This window comes from Mustelus asterias, chromosome 23 (genome assembly GCF_964213995.1).
Source record: "Mustelus asterias chromosome 23, sMusAst1.hap1.1, whole genome shotgun sequence".
Taxonomy (NCBI): Eukaryota; Metazoa; Chordata; class Chondrichthyes; order Carcharhiniformes; family Triakidae; genus Mustelus; species Mustelus asterias.
The window spans coordinates 50615800-50635675 of record NC_135823.1 but is presented as its reverse complement, the minus strand read 5'-3'; the positions used below and the strand labels follow the sequence as shown (position 1 = coordinate 50635675).

At 43.8% G+C, this 19876-nt stretch overlaps 1 protein-coding gene across 1 annotated transcript in view; it reads right to left on the bottom strand.

Annotated features, from left to right (window-relative positions):
• The window catches only part of rsph10b (radial spoke head 10 homolog B), a 65758-nt gene extending 49529 nt beyond the window's left edge, over nt 1–16229 (bottom strand). Inside the window, exons 1-6 of the mRNA XM_078240612.1 lie at nt 15911–16229; nt 13200–13275; nt 10815–10883; nt 8284–8457; nt 2819–2904; nt 463–583 (exon numbers count right to left, since the gene is read on the bottom strand). Of these exons, the coding sequence (XP_078096738.1) occupies nt 463–583; nt 2819–2904; nt 8284–8457; nt 10815–10883; nt 13200–13275; nt 15911–16188 (804 nt within the window). The 5' untranslated portion in view covers nt 16189–16229. The remainder of the gene's footprint in view (nt 1–462; nt 584–2818; nt 2905–8283; nt 8458–10814; nt 10884–13199; nt 13276–15910) is intronic.
• Between the last annotated feature and the right edge of the window lie 3647 nt (nt 16230–19876).

Below are 19876 nucleotides of genomic sequence, written 5' to 3'. Positions count from 1 at the left end.
TAAGATGCAAATGAGCTCAAGTCTTGGAGGAGGAACCTCCCCCTTCTCCAATCAGCTTGGCTCATGTAGATCAGGCCCAGGACAGGGTGGTTTGGTCGCTCGCCCTGTCTTGTCAGCCTGGATCTGAAATGTCTCAACTTGTTGAGACTCTGAATTGGATTTGATTTGATTGAATTGGAAAAGTATAAAAGAAAAAAAATCTGTGTTATAATCAACGCTATGTACAGTGTCACTAGTTGCTCACCCCTTCCTGAACTTGCATGCTGCAATTTTACTTTTACACAAAGTTGGAATTTGTGAAACCACGGGTCCAAGTTTTACTCTATGTAAGTAAGTTTTGAGTGAGTTAAAATCTCACCTATGATTATGGGAACTATAGTATGGAAACCATAGGATGATTTGTCATATTAGCAAAGTTACCACCTCCCATCAAAAGGAAGTTTAACAGGACTGGAATGCTACCTGTATGCCATTTTCCCACTGGCCTGTGTATTCTTCATTAGTAGAAATCCAACTCATGGTGCCTTCCCCATGACGTTGAAAGTTTTTCCATTCTCCTTCATATATATTCCCACTCTTATACCTACAGAGACATGTTCAAATTACAGAACACATTACAATACAGAATATTTGAACACTGCTCTTTATGAAGTGTTCAGTTAAAGAAATTGTCTACTACTAGAAACCTAAATAAGAGTCTTGCCTAGCAATAACCTCCCACCCTAATTGGTTTAGTTCTTGGTCTCTGCTGAATCGAATTAGCTTATAAAACAAAGAACAACAAAGAAAGATACAGCACAGGAACAAGCCCTTTGGGCCACCAAACCTGCACTGACACATGATGCCTTTCTAAGCTAAAGACCTTTTGTCCCTATGCGGTCTGTATCCCTCAATTCATAGAAATCATAGAATCCTACAGTGCAGAAAGAGGCCATTCAGCCCATCGGGTCTGCACCAACCACAATCCCACCCAGGCCCTATCCCTATATTTATCCGCTAATCCCTCTAACCTATGCATCCCGGGACACTAAGGGGCAATTCAGAATGGCCAATCAACCTAGCCCGCACATCTTTGGACTGTGGGAGGAAACCGGAGCACCCGGAGGAAACCCACGCAGACACAGGGAGAATGTGCAAACTCCACACAGACAGTGACCCGAGCGGGAATCGAACCCAGGTCCCTGGAGCTGTGAAGCAGCAATGCTAACCACTGTGCTACTGTGCCGCCCCTGCCTATTTCCGTGCTGTTCCCTGCCTATTCATGTATCTGTCAAGATGCCTCTTAAACATTGCTATTGTACCTGCTTCTACCACCTCCTCTGGCAACACATTCCAGGAACTCACTGTCCTCTGTGTAAAAAATTTGCCCATCACATCTTCTTTAAACTTTCCCCCTTTTACCTTAAACCTATGTCCTCTAGTAATTGACATTTCTACCCTGGGAAAAAGACTCTGACTATCCATTCTATCCATGTCTCTCAAAATTTTGTAAACTTCTTATGGCGGGAACATTACAATATCCTCCCTAGCCCTGTACTAAGAGGGGTGTGGGTGGGTGTGTGGGAGAATGGAAATCAACAAGTCTTTATTGCCATTCACTGAACTGTTGAAACATATGCACGTGGATGTCAAGATAGGATAACATTAGGGTGAGTTGCAACGTCAAATACCCAGTACTCCAAGTTCACAAATCAATAATGGAAACTTGAATCAATATCTACATGTCTGTGAAAAGGTAGAAAACTTGGGGTTTGATGTAAAGTAAAGTTTATTTATTAGTCACGAGTAGGTTTACGGTAACACTGCAATGAAGTTACTGTGAAAATCCCCTAGTCGCTACACTCTGGTGCCTGTTCGGATACACTGAGGGAGAATTTAGCATGGCCAATGCACCAAACCCGCACATCTTTGGACAGTGGGAGGAAACCGGAGCACCCGGAGGAAACCCACACAGACACAGGGAGAATATGCAAACTCCTCACAGACAGTGACCCAAGCCGGGAATCAAACCCATGTTCCTGGCACAATGAGGCAGTAGTGCTAACCACTGTGCCACCGTGCTGCCCCAGTGCCACCCCAAATCGATGGGGGGGGTGGGGGGGGGGGGGTGGAGTAAGAAAGGTCAGGTTTGCTGCAATAAGGTTGATGGAAGTTACTTGAGCTGGTAATGTTAGATAATTTCATGTAAAGTAAAACTATTTTCTTACAACAGAAATACATGAAATATATGAATGATGCAATAGAGTGGGCAAGTACTATGACTCATCAGCACGGTGGCACAATGGTTAGCACTACTGCCTCACTGCGCCAGGGACCCGGGTTCGATTCCGGCCCTGGGTGACTGTCTGTGTGCAGTTTGCATGTTCTCCCCATTTCTGCATGTGATTCCTTTGGGTGCTCCGGTTTCCTCCCACAGTCCAAAGATGTGGATTGGCCATGCTAAATTGCCAAAGATGTGTAGGTTAGATTGATTTGCCATGGTAAATGTGCGGGGTTACGGAGATAGGGCGGAGGGAGGGCCTGGGTAGAATGCTCTTTCGGCAAGTCAGTGCAGACTTGATGGGCCAAATGGCCTCTTTCTGCACTAGAGGGATTCTATGGTTCTATGGAAGTTTCCAGCCACTGAGTTAACTGGATACAAGAACAACTTGCATGCTGCACTTAAAACAAAACCATTAAGTCTGCTTCATGTATCAGAAGACTCTGTGTTAATTGCGATGTCTATTTCAAATTACTGGATATACATGTCTTTTACACAAGACAAACTCAACTGACAGTAGCCTGAACATGAAATAAATATCCTTGGAAATGTACTTGCCTCCTTATACCCCAGCCTTCCCTGACGTTGTTCACCCAGTCACCTTGATACCACGAGCTCCTTTCTTGGTTGTAGTATATGGTGCCCTAGAAAGCAAGATGCAAAGGACAAATGAAAATCACAAATACAACAAAACCTGGCATTGTGTTCCCTTCTGTTTAATTATACTCTTAACTGATGAGAACCCAATAATTCTCTGATATAACTAAGTCCCTTATTTCAACCTAAATAATTGGGCAAAACTCTGTGATGTGGCTTGGTTAGAATTCTGTGTTCAATCTGCCTCTGCCTCTCACACACACACAAATTTGGGCAGAGGGGGGGGTCAAGGGGTGTGTGAATCTCACATGAGGTGGGGGGAGCCCCTATAAGTCACAGAGCACACAGCCTCTAATTAGAGTGGGTACAGGTCCATGTGGGGGTTGGGTGCCTCATAGGTGATGGGATAAGGGCGTGTGTCAATGTCCAACACCATAATGACAATGTCCAGTATTAGAGGGGGAGGCTGGAGAACAACAGGTGACATCTGGCAACTCTCTACCTGCTCATTGTAAGGCACCAGGTAAATCTGGGGTTGAACTCTGCCCTGTAATAGAGGTGTAGGATCCTCCTCGAAAGCTAGTGGCATTTGCTACCAAATAAACCTGTTGGACTTTAACCTGGTGTTGTTCGACTTCTTATAGAGGTGTCGGACTAGCATCTGAAAACTCAGGTAAAATGGCATCTTCCAGAATCAAAAGTAAGATTGATTCTGTCTGGGGGCAGTATGATGAAGTGTTTAAGGATCACTAAGCTGGCCTCTGGAGCTCCTCATTGAAACGCATACTTGTTGGTGCCGCTACAGTGGACAGGGTCCAGGACAATTACGTAGGACTCAGAGCCCATTGTCTAGGAAGCAAGGGCAAGCCAGATTTTGAAAGTAGTGCTTTGAAAGGGATTGGCACAACTCAAAAGGCTCACATCAAATTTGGATAAGCTACATTGTGGTAGACAGTAATGTAGCTTTGGGAGTGAAGGCTATAGTCAAGGGGCACAGTTACATCAATTCTGCCATCCCATCAGTAATGGGGAGTGACGGGTTAACAATTAATACCATTCAACAGTGGCCAAATAAATTCCATTCATTCACTATGAGCAAATAACCAGTGGCACAGTGGTTAGCACTGCTGCTTTACTGCACCAAGGTCTCAAGTTCAATTCCAGCCTGGGTCATTGTCTGTGTGGAGTTTGCAGTTTGTCGCTGTGTCTGCGTGGGTTTCCTCCAGGTGCTCTGGTTTCCTCCCACAGTCCAAAGACGTGCAGGTTAGGTTGATTGGCCATGCTAAATTGACCCGAGTGTCAGGGGGATTAGCAGGGTAAATGCATGGGGTTACGGGAGTAGGGTCTGGGTGAGATTGTGGTCGGGTACAGACTCGATGGGCCGAATGGCCCCCTTCTGTACTGTAGGGATTCTATGATTCTAAAAAATGCTCGGTTATGCCAAATCAATGAGTGAAGTTCAGAGCCACATTGGTTCAATGATATAATTCACAGATTCTCAACCCCTATACAGCACCAGATGTAACACCTGTGGAATGGAATGCTGCTCACCTTTATGTGCATGCTAGAGTCCCAGCAGCAAGGTAGCATGAATGTGATCTAAGGTGCCAAAGCTTAGCTGTCCAACTTCTCCCATTGCTTGCTCATTCACACCTTTGTAGTCAACACCCTTTATCCATTCTCATCTTTCTCTTTTTAGAGTGCAGTCAAAAGTGAGAATGTATCCAGTGGTCCAGGGAGCTTTTCTACGAAACCTCACTTGAGTCAGGAGGTGTAGGAGGGAAAGGCATCTGCATGTGCATCTCCAGCAGGAGGCACTACATGTGGGACGAGGTCAGGAGAGTGTGAACATCGACAGGAGGCCGAGGAGCAGAGACCCAGACTGCAGAGATGACTGGCAACACCAAGGATCTACTGTTCTACAAATGAATGAGGGGCAGTGCTGGGCAAGGCTACAATTGTCCAGACATTTGGTCCTCTATGCTCTGAGAAGACCTGAAACCCTGCGGGTTTTGGAGGCTTCCCCCTGCCAGTGGCCCTGAAGATGACAGCAGCACTCAATTTATTTGCCTCTGGGGTCTTCCAGAAAGCAACTGGGGAACTGTGCGGCATTTCACAGTTAGCAACATACTGGTGCAGTCAGGATGTGACCAATGTCCTTTACAGGAGGACCCAACATTATATGAACTTTGCTCTGGATGAGGGTAGCCAGGTTCAGAAATTCACAGGCTTCGCAGCTATCTCTGAGTTCTCGAGGGTGCAGGGAGCAATAGACTGCACCCATGTGGCTATATGAGTTCCCTGGCAGCAGCCCCTGAGGTTCATCAACTGCAAGGGCTTCCATTCCATCAATGTGCAGTTGGTACGTGCACATCCTGCACGTTTGTGCAGTTCCCTGGGAGTTGTCGAGACTCCTACATCCTCAGTCGCTCCCAGATGCCTGAGACCTTCGAGGGGCCAGAAGGTCTGCAGGGGTGGTTGTTGGGAATAAGGGCTAGCCACTTAAACAGTAGCTCAATATTCTGGTGCGTTGCCCTCAGACTCCAGCCGAGCAAAGGTACAGCGCTGCTCATGGCACCACACGCTCTCTCATAGAGCAGACCATAAGACTGCTGATGATGCGATTCAGATGCCTGGACCACTCAGGTGGCTTTTTGCAATATGCACCGGAGAGGGTTTGCTGCATCATTGCAGTTTGCTGTGCCCTTTACAATCTGGCTATGCAGAGAGGTGAGGCCTACCAGAGGGTGAACTGGAGCAGGAGAAGGAGCCCTCCTCAGATTGTGAAGATGAGGTGCAGGAAGCCCAGGGGGATGCTAAGGGATAACATAAGTGCCATGATGTCATGGAGGAAGGAAGAAGTGGGTAACGTACCTGTGATACCCCCACAGCTGAAAGGTTACAAGAGGAGTAAAACATTAAGTCCAATAATCAGGAGACATCTCCCCTAGCCATGCTAGCCATTTTGTGACTTCTGAAGAAATAGCCAAACCATCCCTGAGGGGATGGGTCCTGTATTCACACTTGGGCCTTAAGTGCTCATGCCTCACCAGGGTCAGATCTTAGCTGTGGTCATCATTGTCCTGATAATGTGCTCACTCAGTCAACTTAAAGTCCAACAAGGAAGAACAGTGGTGTAGGTTGAGGCTGGATGTTTCCCATGCCCTGTAAGGAAGCAAAAACTTCCACAAAGAGAGTGCGGACCAACGTCGGGTTCTCATCCTAAAGTGCATGTCATGGTTTGGGACACTATCAGTTAGGAAACCCAGATGCGCAGAGTCACATATCTGATGGGTCCTCATCTGCTATTGGTATTCTTTGAGGACTAATAATTGAGAACTCACCTATCATACACTCCTGAATAAATCACACACGTCTCTCCGACAACACACAAGAGTACGGTATCAAGTGGCACTGAGGCTGACGTCATACGAATATTAATCTTAAAAGGGGACACTCTGAGTGTGAAAAAAATTGAACTTCAGAATAAGAGGATTGCAAAGATCCAAACCAGAATACTTTCATCTGACCATTACATTTATATACCCATGGAATGGTATTCAAAAAGTGCAATTTATATAAAGTGATGGAGCACCCGTGACCCTGAGGTAACATCAAAACGTTTTCACTTTCCATAACCATACCATTACATCTTGGTGCAGGAAGCCCAGGGGGATGCTAAGGGATATGGTGTGGTGAAGACAGGTGGGCTGGAGAGAGTGAGATGAGTGTGCTGGGCTGGTGTTTAATTATGGTGCGGGCGGACAAATCAGCTGCTGGCACTCCAGGAGAGTTGGAGGGGAACTCACCTATGCATAATTAATGAGGTTCCAAGTGCTGAATCTGGTATGAGATCGTGCCATTCTGGTCAGCGGGACAGGTGCCAATGAAGCCACTGCACTTGGTCTCAAAATGGGAGAATTCTGCTCTTCCTCATGATCGGACATATTCAAAGCTCTGACGCTATATCTTAAAAATGGACATACATTGATAAACAGTCTTCCTAGGTCTCTATGGGTTGGATTCCAAATTAGTGGCAACGAATTCTGAAAAAAGGCAGTTCAAAGTTGTACACAACTGATCCTAGGTCCCAGAACTTCCAGAAGTAAAGTTAAAGAAAGCTGAAAGTTAAAGAAAGAGCTATGGGAAGTAAACTTGAAACAAAGTGGGCTTGAAAGAAGGTGTGAAGATCCAAGGAGGCAGTCGAAGGTTAATGACTCCTTACTGTGGGTCTTTAGAGCAGTGGTGTTCTGCTTGATACAGCCAAAGATCTGAAAGTTTGATTGGAAGTTGAAGCTCGAGTATATGTGGAGATCCAGAGAAATCGCAGAAGGTGAGATTGAAACCCTGGAGGTGAGCATAGTGCTAAAACTATTCAGTACTCACTGCCATCCTGAAGGGAGAAAGACCTCAGTCAGGACTGCTAACAGCTGCCCATAAGAAACAGGACAATTTCTAAATTCTCCAAGCCCAAATGACTGCTATATTTGTAATTGGAAGGTGGGGGGGAGAAATCAAACCTTTAAAACTGATCGGCGGTGAAGTCAAGGACAAATTCAGCCTCTCCCTCTAGCACATATATATAACCAAACCTGTGTGGAAATTATTGCAAAGCGTGGTTACAGAAATCCAAGAAGCGACATGGTATCTTATGTTCTTATGTATCAAGCTTTTGAAAGTTTATGGTGACAAAGCATTTACAGATCATGTTGCCACTGGAAAATCTATTGATGAGTTTGCTATGCTAACTTCAAATGAAAACATTTCTCCTGCACAAATAAGGATGGCACGGTGGCACAATGGTTAGCACAGCTACCTCACGGTGCCATGGACCTGGGTTTGATTCTCGGCTTGGGTCATTGTCTGTGCGCTTGGGTCACTGTCTGTGCAGTGTCTGCACATTCCCCCTGTGTCTGCGTAAGTTTCCTCCGGGTGCTCCGGTTTCCTCCCACAGTCCGAAAGACACGCTGGTTAGGTGCATTGGCCATGTTAAATTCTTCCTCAGTGTACCCGAACAGACACCAGTGTGATGACTAGGGTATTTTCACAGTAACTTCATTGCAATGTTAATGTAAGCCTACTTATGACTAATAAATAAACTTGAACTTAAATTTACAATGCTGACAGAACAAGTCTGTTCTGGCAGCACACTAGGGGACACAAATGATTAATACATAGGAAAACAACATAATAGTATATTTAGAAATGATACAGCCGACACATTTGCTTAAAGTTCCTGCACCTCAAACTTTGTCACTACACCACTAGGTGAATGAGGTGGCTTAACCCATAAGGCATCCAGTCCTCTAATTATAATGATTTATCGAACTTAAAAGTTCTTAATTAGAGTAAAGGATGTCAACTTGGTAAATGACAGCTCAACACTTAAAGAAAAACAATGGTCCAAAAAAGAAGTTTGCTCTCACCTTTCCATGTCTCTTGGTTTTGTGCCAGTCTCCAGTGTAAGAAATTGTTTGATCTGCACTTGTGAATATCCCCTGTCCATGGCGTATTCCATTTAGCACCTCGCCAGCATATGTGCTGCCATCAGTCCATGTGTAGGTGCCATGGCCTGTAGGGGCATTCATTGAAAAATCTCCCTGTAGAAAAACATTTACATCATGTTAATGGCATGAAGTCTTAATTATTCACTACCATTGGGAATCGCAGACTTACAGAGTTAGACATATTTAATTATTTGAAATAAAGTGGTTCCAAGGAAATAATTGTAAAGTTAAGACTTGCATTCATGTAGCACCTTTCATGACCTCACAACTTCCCAAAGTGCTTTACAGCCTATGAAGTACACTTGTAGTCAGTGTTGTATTTTAGAAAGTACAGCAGCTGGTTTACACACAGCAAGGTCGTACAAACATCAATAGGATAATGACCAGTGTTGGCTTCCTATGACATGGAAAGGAACCTACCACTGTATATATTTAAAAACATTATCCCTATTGCTATTTGTATTTTCAAACTGGACTTTTTCTTCTGAGCAAAGAAGATTAAGATGGCTGCTACAAGTCACCTGATGCTACAGTTGGCCCTCTGTCTAGGAGCTATCCCCAGGAGCTTCAGGACAAAGTACTTTTTCTCAGTTTCTGGTATGCCACACCTCATCATAGATTTTTTTTTATTCATGGGACATGGGCGTCACTGGCTGGACAGCATTTATTGCCCATCCTTAGTTGCCCGAGGGCAGTTGAGAGTCAACCACATTGCTGCGGCTCTGGAGTCACATGTAGGCCAGACCAGGTAAGGACGGCAGATTTCCTTCCCTAAAGGGCATTAGTGAACCAGATGGGTTTTTCCAACAATGGATTTATGGTCATCAGTAGGTTCTTAATTCCAGATATTTTTTATTGAATTGAAATTCCACCATCTGCCATGGTGGGATTCGAACCCAGGTTCCAGAACATTAGCTGAGTTTCTGGATTAATAGTCTAGCGATAATACCACTAGTCCATCACCTCCCTCAAATCATAGAATCCCTACAGCGCAGAAGAAGCCATTCGGTCCATTGAGCCTCTGAAAGCGCATTCCACCCATGTCTTGAATCATGTTTTGAGAGTTTTGAAGTTACATCACACAAGGGACTGTTCAGACCAATTGTAACGAGAACGATTGAGATGTAATTTGCATTTGTTAAGCCAACCTCAGTGGGTCTGCTGAGACAATGACTTTCCAAACATCAGACCCTCAACATAAATGACACCCTTTTCAATAACTAATGGTTGGAACATTATCAATCCTGAAACTAAAGTCAATTCCAGATGTTAGATAAACATCTCTTTGAAGTCATTGCGGAGAAGGAAGATCACATGACCCAAGTTTCTGGACAGTTTAATATTACATCGTTATTTTTTACAGGCAGTCTTCTGTTTAACATCCAACTAGTAAGACACAAAGAAGCAGGCTCCTCCACACATTTAACCTGACTTTGCTGAAAGATTTCATGCCATTGCCCACAGAACTGACTCAATCTCCGCGTGCCTCCCTCATCTTGAGGTGTCAGCTCCAACAGAAAAGCTGATTCTACCATACCGGTATTCGGCCCAGCCAAACTCGAATGCTTACGTGAAAGAATTCCTCATTGGCCTCTGGAACTCATGTGAACTAATATTCATTTTTCTGTGGTTCTTGTACTGCAAAACTCCATTTCTCTATTCCTCCCTGTGTCAATGTGTGGAGTGTATCAGTGTGGACACTCCTTTTTACAGGTATGGAATGAATATGTATAATAAACTAACCTTCTGAATTAATCCTAACTCATTTTTGCTGTGGATTGGTAGAATATAGGATCACAAAATCCAAGAGGTTAGGTAAACATGCCATTGATTACTGTTTAAAAACTAATTCAAACACTTTCTGCCTATGGACAGGTGGCAAGAGGAGATAAGTGTAGTTTGAATTATCTCTCCTTTCTGTAACGCCAGATAATCTTTTTTACAGATGTTGTCTGATGGACAAGTATTGGCCTGGAGGACACTGAGGAGGACTTCCCTGCTCTTCTTTGATATAGTGACCATGGGTGTTTGACATCCACTGGAGAGGTTTTAATGTCTCAACCGAAAGACAGTGCAGGATATTTTCAGTATTACACTCGGAGTGTAAACCTGGAGTGGGACTTGAATCACCAGAGGCAAATATAATTCATTGGTTGAAACATCCTGAGGTCATGAAAAAATAATGTCCTTTTTTCTTTAACAAAAGTCCAAGACTGAATCTTGTGTTGCTCCGAAAGGTCAGATTATGTCCAGGCAGCACCAAAAGCCAACCCTAGGCTAACAGCAATGCATGATTACATTCTGCAGCAATTAGTGTTGCATTGTATATCTTATCTACACAAACATATTCACCAATTTGCTAATCTCATTATATCTCTATTTCAGTAGGCATGTATTATAAATCAGTCTGAAAAGACCGAGAACACGGATGCGTCTTGGTATTTCCTTACTTCATACTTTATTCCATTCTTCCACGTGTAAGTGCCTCTACCGTGCATAAGGCCTTCAGAGAACATGCCCTGTGGGAAAATATTAAAAGTAACAACCCGTACAACATTATAGAAAATGTAACAACGTTTTAAAGCTTGTGGAACATAGGGATGGAGATTGAGAGATGGCAACAGTGGTGATCTAGGTGTGGCAGCATTGGACAGCAATACTTTTATTGAGTGCTCCTCCCATCTCAACATCCAATTAAGTAATCTTGTTGATGGTAGCCTGTTAGGCCGTCTGTAGGCCTGGCCACTCTAAATGCAGCTACATCAGGGCACATCAATATTACAGAAGGAAGTTTCAGGCAGGCATTAGGCACTTTGTTTGCATATGAGTTTATTTGTTAAGGTTCTATCTTGGGCTGTTAATTGGTAACTATACTCACTCATTGATAACCATTATCTTCCTAATTTGGCTGACCATATGGGAAAATAAGTTGTAGCTGTCGAAGTGAATATTTCCATTTTCTTGTTAATTAAAATTGTGTGATAATTATTCAGCCATTGTGATGTTTGAGTTTTAATACTTAATATTAGTGTTTATCTCAACACTGTAGCAAGGGAGCAGTAAACTTTCAAAACCAGATATTCACTTATCTGCTCTTCTGGGAGCAATATTCAAAGGACAAATGTAAACCACAAATGCAACCTTTTTGAATGTTCATGTGTTGAACTAACAAGGTCATGACATTTAAAAACTATTAGTATAAATTTCCATTAAACTCATTTGATTATTTCTTTTCACTGAGGCATGTTGCCTTTCAACTGAGAAAAGCACAGAAGCTCATTTGGGTAGTTGAAGCAGGCAGAGCAAGCAAGGTTGGCCGTCATTCTGTTTGGCTGACAATACCATTAATGGAGAGCGTACCTTAACCAGTGACAGAGGACTGACTGAACGAGGGATTTTCTTCCCTTAAAGGGTGTTCCTGGGTACACAGGGCTGTCCTGTGAGGTGAGAGTAAACACAATAGGCCTATATTCTTGGGGTTTTGAAGAATGAGAGGTGATTTCAATGAAACATATAAAATTCTTAGAGAGCTTGATGAGTTAGATGCTGAGAGCTTGTTTCTCCCTGGTTGAAGAGTCCAGAACTTAGAGTCATATAACTGGATTTTCAATTATTGGTCGGGTTGGGAATGGGTGCAGCCATACATTGAAAATTATGCTCCAGAGGGTGACACTGGATCCCGCCACCTCCAGAGTGGTTCTCCCCGTGTCTGCGTGGTGCTCCGGTTTCCTCCCACAGTCCGAAAGACGTACTGGTTAGGTGCATTGGCCATGCTAAATTCTCCCTCAGTGTACCCAAACAGGCGCTGGAAAGTGGCGACGAGGAGATTTTCACAGTAACTTCATTGCAGTGTTAATGTAAGCCTACTTGTGACACTAATAAATAAACTTTGAAACTTGATGTGAAGCAATTTTCAAAGGGAGGGTAGTGGGGACGGGGTGGGGAAATGGGGAACATGCTCGTCTCCCATTAACGGCTCAATAAGTTCCTTGAGAAGCTTGTTAATCAGCCAGGGAGGGCAAGAACTCAATTTTCAACCAGCAAATCCAAATAATCTGGTGCATGTTATTGTACAACTGTCAGGTTCAATGTAGGGAGAAGTTATTTTATCCAGATGAAAAGGATCTCTGGAATCTTGCATCAGATTGTGCACATTGCCTTCCCTTTTGGCACATAGTCACATCCATGCATGGTGAGGGCATTGGCTCTGAGGTGCTGCCTGCTCTCTTCTGCAAGGCAGCAGAAGACTCCATCTTGGTTGCCATCTGTTTGTGCTCTGCAGGCACTTCCAAGCTCCTGGTCATGCTCAGTATCACTAATTAGGCACTGAGGTCAACTTCAGCCCAATTAAGGCACTTACATTTAAAAATAGTGTCACTTGCGGCATAGGGAGAGGATCCAGAATTATCCGGGCATTGACATAAATTAAAAATCAAGCCCATTGTCTCAGGATAAGGGGTTGGCCATTTTTTACTGCGATTAGGAGAAAGTTCTTCACTCAGAGGATTGTAAACCTTTGGAATTCAATACACCAGAGAGCTGTGGATGCTAAGTTAATGAGTACAGCCAAGACTGAGAGCAACAAGTTTTTGGGCATGATGGGAATCTCGGGCTATGGGATGGATTGGGAAAGTGAAGCTTAGGTAGATGTTCAGCAGATCTTATTGAATGGAGGAGCTCTATGGCTTACTCTTGCTCCAAAATCGAATTCTTATGACCTCAGTTGATATATTCTGAAAGAAAATTCCTCAGCAATAATCATCATAGAGAATTCAAATTTCTGCTCTGAAGGTGGATACTGAACGAAAAAGAATTGAAAGCAGAATTCCACTTACTTCGTAAACATGGCCTCCTTGGAAATAGATGGTCCCTACACCTTCATAAAGGCCTCGTATTGTCTCTCCCTCATAGCTTTAAAAGAAATGGTTCCTTTTGATAATATAGAAATACATTTGCTCTTTTCACTGTAACTTATCAACATGGTTGTTTCAGAACTTCTTTGTGGATACAATTTTGTCATTTCTCATTAAATTACATCAATTATAAATTCGTCTTCATTCCAGGGAATTTTCTAGCTTTGTTGAAGTCACATGATGGTTGGCAAAAATACTTTTCTCCTAAATTGTTCCATGCACTTTCTGAGCAACTGACTCAAAGTAGTGTTTACTGAAGTTGGAGAGTCTACTTACAACAATTGCATAGATTAGGGAAAAATAAAAGGCTTAATCCAAAAGAAAATGTTCCACAGTTCTAAAAAAAAATGTTATTAAAGAGTTTGCTACTTTCTTGATTGCAAATTTTGATTATTAACATATAGTGTGCCCCTACTGTACTTTATTAAATTCTGCACACCTGTTCATGCATGTTTTCAACAGATCAAAGTCCACAAAACAATGCAGCAAAAAAGTACAAAACCATTTTGAAGTTATGCAATGAAACAGAAAATGCTGGAAATATTCAGCAGATCAGGCAGCATGTGTGGCGAGAGAAACAGAGTTAATATTCCAGGTTGAGGACCTTTCATCAGAATTGAAATATGTTGGAAATGAAGAGCATTTAAGCAAATACAGAGCAAGAGAAAAGTGAGGGCAAGGCATAGGAAGAACAGAAAGGAAAGGTCTGTAATAGGATGAAGGTTGGAGTGATTAAATTATAACAGTGATGATGGTGCAAAGCAAAACAGGGTAACAGTAGAAGTTCTATGCAGTTCTAAAAATTCTAAGCATTAGTGGTTGGTTTTTTGTGTTTCGTAGTGCAACCATCACCCCCTTCTGACTCATTTAAATTTAGATTAGTCAGGGGTGTGTAATATTGTCATGTCAATGGTCTTCATCTCTTACACTTAGCAGATTCAGTGAACATCTATAAAGAGACTCCCCTGACAGTGGATACAGTAGAAACTGATGGGAATGTTGGATACTAGATGTAATATCACTATATACACTCATGTAAAATTGAATTAAGACCAATATTTTAGGCCAAGTCATGAGGTTGACTTTTATACAGGGTATTATTTCCAAGAGGTTGTCAGGTGGATTTAATTTGATTCCTTTTTATTACATTTTAATTCTTCATTAGTTCTTCCCTAAAAAGGGTAACTTTTGTTAGGTTTATTGTTTGATGACACTGAGGGTTTCCCAGTGTCTTCTCAGGGGTTTATTTAGAAAAGGAATCCATGGGGAGTACAGTTGAGTCAAAAGTTTTGCACATAGGCCCTGTGTTTGAATTTATCTGATAAAAGGTCCATACCAGATGTTAACTTACTGTTCTCTCCATGGATGCTACCTGATCTGTTGGATGTTTCCTGTATATTACATAGAATTTACAGCACAGATACAGACCCTTCAGCCTGACTAATTCATGCTGGTGTACATGTACCACAAGACCCTCCTCTCACCTCCTTGTCTCATCATATCCTTCCTCGTGTGCTTATGGTTGCATTTGTACTACTCGTTTCACCTAAGTTCCACATTCTAACCACAATTTCTGATTCCCAGCTTGTTTTTTTATGCCTTTTGTTACCACAGTATGTTGGCAAGTTACACCTTTTAGCAACATTGCTTCCCTCCAGGTGAACTGTAAAAGTAATAAGGTTATTAAATCTAAGACTAACTAGTGAGAATGCAGGCGACCTGTGTTACCAATGGCAATGTGTGTCTTAATAGTTAGGATTTGGGTTAAGATTCAATTGAGTTAACAGTCAGATTCAATGATAGTGGAAAGGGACAAAGTTCAGGTTAAAGTTAGCGGATAGATTTAAATTTCAGGTTAAAATGTTTGTGGCTGGGTGCAAGCCATGGTTTGGGTTAGTAGCAGAAATTAAGGTTCGGGTTTGTGGTTCGACTTAGAGTTCAGGGTGAGATTTTGGGTTAGTGGTTGGGGTCAAGGTTCAGGTTGAGGTTAATGGTTAGATTTAGAGTTAAGGTTACAGTATGGGTTAGTAGTGAGGTTTAGAATTCAGGTTAAAGTTTTGGATTAGCAACAGGTGCTAAGGTTAAGGTTAGTCGTTAGGTTTGAAATCTTGGTTAAAGTGAGTTAACAGCTGGGTACAGGCTAAGTTTTGCATTAGCAGTAGAGGGTTACGGTCAGATTTAGTGCTCAGGTCAGATTAACAGTCGGGTTAACTGGTGTTAAATTCAGGTTAAGGTGAGTGGTTAACAGTTAGGGTGAAGATTGGCGAGAGCGGCCAGGTACAGGTTAAGGTGAGTGGTTAACAGTTTGGGTGATGATTAGAGACAGCGATCAGGCACAGATTAAGATGAGTGGTTAAATTGACAGTTAGGGTGAAGATTAGAGAGCGCTGTCAGGTGCAGATTAAGATGAGTGGTTAACAGGTAAAGATTAGAGAGTGTGGTCAGGTGCAGGTTAAGATGAGCGGTTAACAGGGTGAAGATGAGAGAGAGTGGTCGGGTGAAGGTTAAAATTCGGATGAGAAGTTGGGGGTTATGGTTTGTAGTTAAGGTAGCAAGTGTAGAGGTGGGGCTGGTGTCCTATGAAGAGGTGATCGAGCCCCCGGCTCCTGTCAAACATAGGACGGGGACCGCACCTTGCTACAATTAACTTGGTCAACACGGGTTCCTCGTAGTAATGTGCGGTCTCCTGCGGCTGGCCGTGGCGTTCGGAGCCCTCGGACATGGCCTCCGGGGTGGCTTCATACTGCTGCTCAGACACCAGCCGACATGTCAGGTTCGCGTCCGAATTCACCAGCACGTCGATCTCGGACACGGCCTCCTCCGTCAGATCGCCAGACTTCCCCTTGCTGGGCTTCTCCTTCTCCTTCTCCTCCTTCCCTTTCTTCTTCTTTTTGTCCGATGATTTCACCATCTTGGTGTCACCCCGCCGTTACCATAGCAACCACTCTGCCTGCACGAACAACCCTGAGCGACGGGTCGCCCCGCGGGATTCCGGGCATGCGCACCAAACACGCGCTTTGGAATTCGAAATGTACAGCAGCCAGGGTGCATTGTCCCCTTGTACCACATCCTCAGCAACTCACACTCGTCTGATGGACCAACAACCCGTTCTCGTCTTGTCTTTTCCAGCTCCTACGTCTGCAATCTTTTTTTCCCATAATATCTTGGAGCAAAGGAGATCGAGGAGAGACTGGTTTGATTTAAGTTTATTTATTAGTGTCACAAGTAGGCTTACATTAACCCCGCTGTGCAATTACTGTGAAAATCCCCTAGTCGCCACACTCCGGCACCTCCTTCGGGTACACCTGAGGGAGAATTTAGCACAGCCAACGCACCTAGCCAGCGCGTCTTTCGGATTGTGGGAGGAAACCAGAGAACCCGGAGGAAACCCACGCAGACACGGGGAGAACATGCAGACTCCACACAGACAGTGACCCACGCCAGGAGTCAAACCCGGGTCCCTGGCGCTGTGAGGCAGCAGTGCTACCCACTGTGCCGCCCCACCGCCCTATTTGTTTGATAGAGGTGCACAGGTTTGGATAGGGTAAAGGGAAAACAAATGCTCCTATTAAGTTTATTAATTCGTGTCACAAAAAAGTAGTTTATTTATTAGTCAGAAGTAAGGCTTACATTAACACTGCAATGAAATTATTATGAAATTCCCCTAGTCACCACAGACCGGCACCTGTTCGGGCCAGTGCACCTAACCAGCATGTCTTTCAGAATGTGTAATTCGTGACCAGTGTCACCTTGTACCACATCTCCACCAAATCTCATTTGTTTAATGCACCAACAGCCTGTTTTCATATTTCCTTTTCCAGTTCCTATGTCTGCAATCTTTTTTCTTTATATCTTGGAGCAAGGGAGATTGAGGAGAGATTTATTTCATAGAGATGCACAGGTTTGTATAAGGTAAAGGGAAAAAAATGCTCCCATTAGCTGATGGTACATGAACTAGGGGACACACATTGGAAGTTTTTGGGAAGTGAGGTAAAGAGGGGGCCTGAGGGAAGGGGGCTTGTATATTGCATTGGTTAGAATCTCGAGATATTCTGTAAATGCCTAGAGCGGTAGTGGTTAACAAGGGAGACGGTCAGGCCCTTTGGGGACGAAGGCGGTTATCCATGTGTAAGAGAGCGCTGGGTATCACGAGGATGATGAGTGAGTCCTTCACTTTTGGGTTTCCCTCTGGATATGATTGAGGTGTATAAAATTGTGGGGGACCCAGATAAGGTGAGTAGGGAGCAGTTGTTTCCCTTCACTGGGGGGGTCCATCTTAGGAGGGCATAGTTTTAGGATGAAGATCAGTAGATTCAAAGAAAAGTTTGTCACAAGTAGGCTTACAATGAAGCTACTGTGAAAATCCCCTAGTCACTACATTCTGGCACCTATTTGGGTACATTGAGGGAGAAGTAAGCATGGCCAATGCACCTAACCAAAACGTCTTTTGGACTGTGGGAGAAAACCGGAGCACCCAGAGGAAACCCACGCACACATGGGGAGAACATGCAAACTCCGCACAATGACCCAAGCCGGGAATCGAACCTAGGTTCCTGGTGCTGTGGAGCAGCAGTACTGAGAAGGCTTTTTTTATTCAGAGGGTGGAATGCACTTGTTTAATCATCTCTGAGGGGTGGCACAATGATTAGCACTGCTGCCTCACAGCACCAGGGCACCAGAGGTTCGATTCCCAGCCTGAGTGACGGTCCATGCGAAGTGTGCACATTCTCCCTCTGCATAGGTTGCCTCCCACAGGCCAAAAGGTGTGCTGGTTAGGTGCACTGGTTATGCTAAATTCTCCCTCAGTGTACCCAAAGAGGCACCGGAGTGTGGCGACTAGGGAATTTTCACAGTAACTTCATTGCAGTGTTAATGTAAGCCTATTTGTGACACTAATAAACTTTAGACAGGTATTTGCCAGAAATATTGTTACTAAATGAGCCTCAGGATGTTTTGCCCAGAATGGTCACTGGGTGTAAATGGGGATTATTGTACAAAGAACTAAGAAAATTACAGGAAAGGAACAGGCCCTTTGGCCCTCCAAGCCTGCACCGACCATGCTGCCTGACTTAACTAAAACCCCCAACCCTTCGGGACCATATCCCTCTATTCCCACCCTATTCATGTATTTGTCCAGATGCCCCTTAAAAGTCACTACCGTATCCACTTCCACTACCTCCTCCGGCAAAGAGTTCCAGGCACCCACCACCCTCTGTGTAAAAAAAAAAGTCTGCCTCGTACATCTCCTTTAAACCTTGCCCCTCGCACCTTGAACCTGTGCCCCGTAGTAATTGCCTCTTCCACCTTGGGAAAAACCTTTTGACTATCCACTCTGTCCATGTTTCTCATAATCTTGTTGACTTCTATCAGGTCACCCCTCAACCTCCGTCGTTCTAGTGAGAACAAACCAAGTTTCTTCAACCTCTCCTTATAGCTAATGCCCTCCATACCAGGCAACATCCTGGTAAATCTTTTCTGCACCCTCTCCAACGCCTCCACATCCTTCTGGTAGTGTGGCGACCCAGAATTGAACACTATATTCCAAGTGCGGCCTAACTAAGGTTCTATAAGGCTGCAACATGACTTGCCAATTTTTAAACTCAATGCCCCGGCCGATGCAGGCATGCATTCCATATGCCTTCTTGACTACCTTCTCCACCTGCATTGCCACTTTCAGTGACCTGTGTACCTGTACACCCAGATCCCTTTGCCTATCAATACTCTTAAGGGTTCTGCCATTTACTGTATATGTCCTATCTGTATTAGACCTTCCAAACTGCATTACCTCACCTTTGTCTGAATTAAACTCCATCTGCCATCTCTGCATCCAAGTCTCCAACCGATCTATATCCTGCTGTATCCTCTGATGGTCCTCATTGCTATCCACAAATCCACCAACCTTTGTGTCGTCCGGAAACTTACTAATCAAACCAGTTATATATAAATGATTTGGAGGAAAATGTATTACAAACAGCAAAGGTCCCAGCACTGATCCCTGAGAAACGCCACTTGTCACAGCCCTCCATTCAGAAACGCACCCTTCCACTGCTTTGACTGCTGTGGAGATGCCGGCGTTGGACTGGGGTAAACACAGTATAAAGTTTAACAACACCAGGTTAAAGTCCAACAGGTTTATTTGGTAGCAAAAGCCACACAAGCTTTCGGAGCTCCAAGCCCCTTCTTCGGGTGAGTGGGAATTCTGTTCACAAACAGGGCATATAAAGACACAAACTCAATTTACATGAATAATGCTGAATAATCATTATTCATGTAAATGAATTATGTAAATGTAAATGAAATGTAGATGAATAATCATTATTCATGTAAATTGAGTTTGTGTCTTTATATGACCTGTTTGTGAACAGAATTCCCACTCGCATGAAGAAGGGGCTTGGAGCTCCGAAAGCTTGTGTGGCTTTTGCTACCAAATAAACCTGTTGGACTTTAACCTGGTGTTGTTAAACTTCTTACTGTTCTTTGACTGAACCAGTCTTGTATCCAACTTGCCAGCTCACCTCTGATCCCATGCGACTTCACCTTCTGCACCAGTCTGCCATGAGGGATTTTGTCAAAGGCCTTACTGAAGTCCATGTAGACAA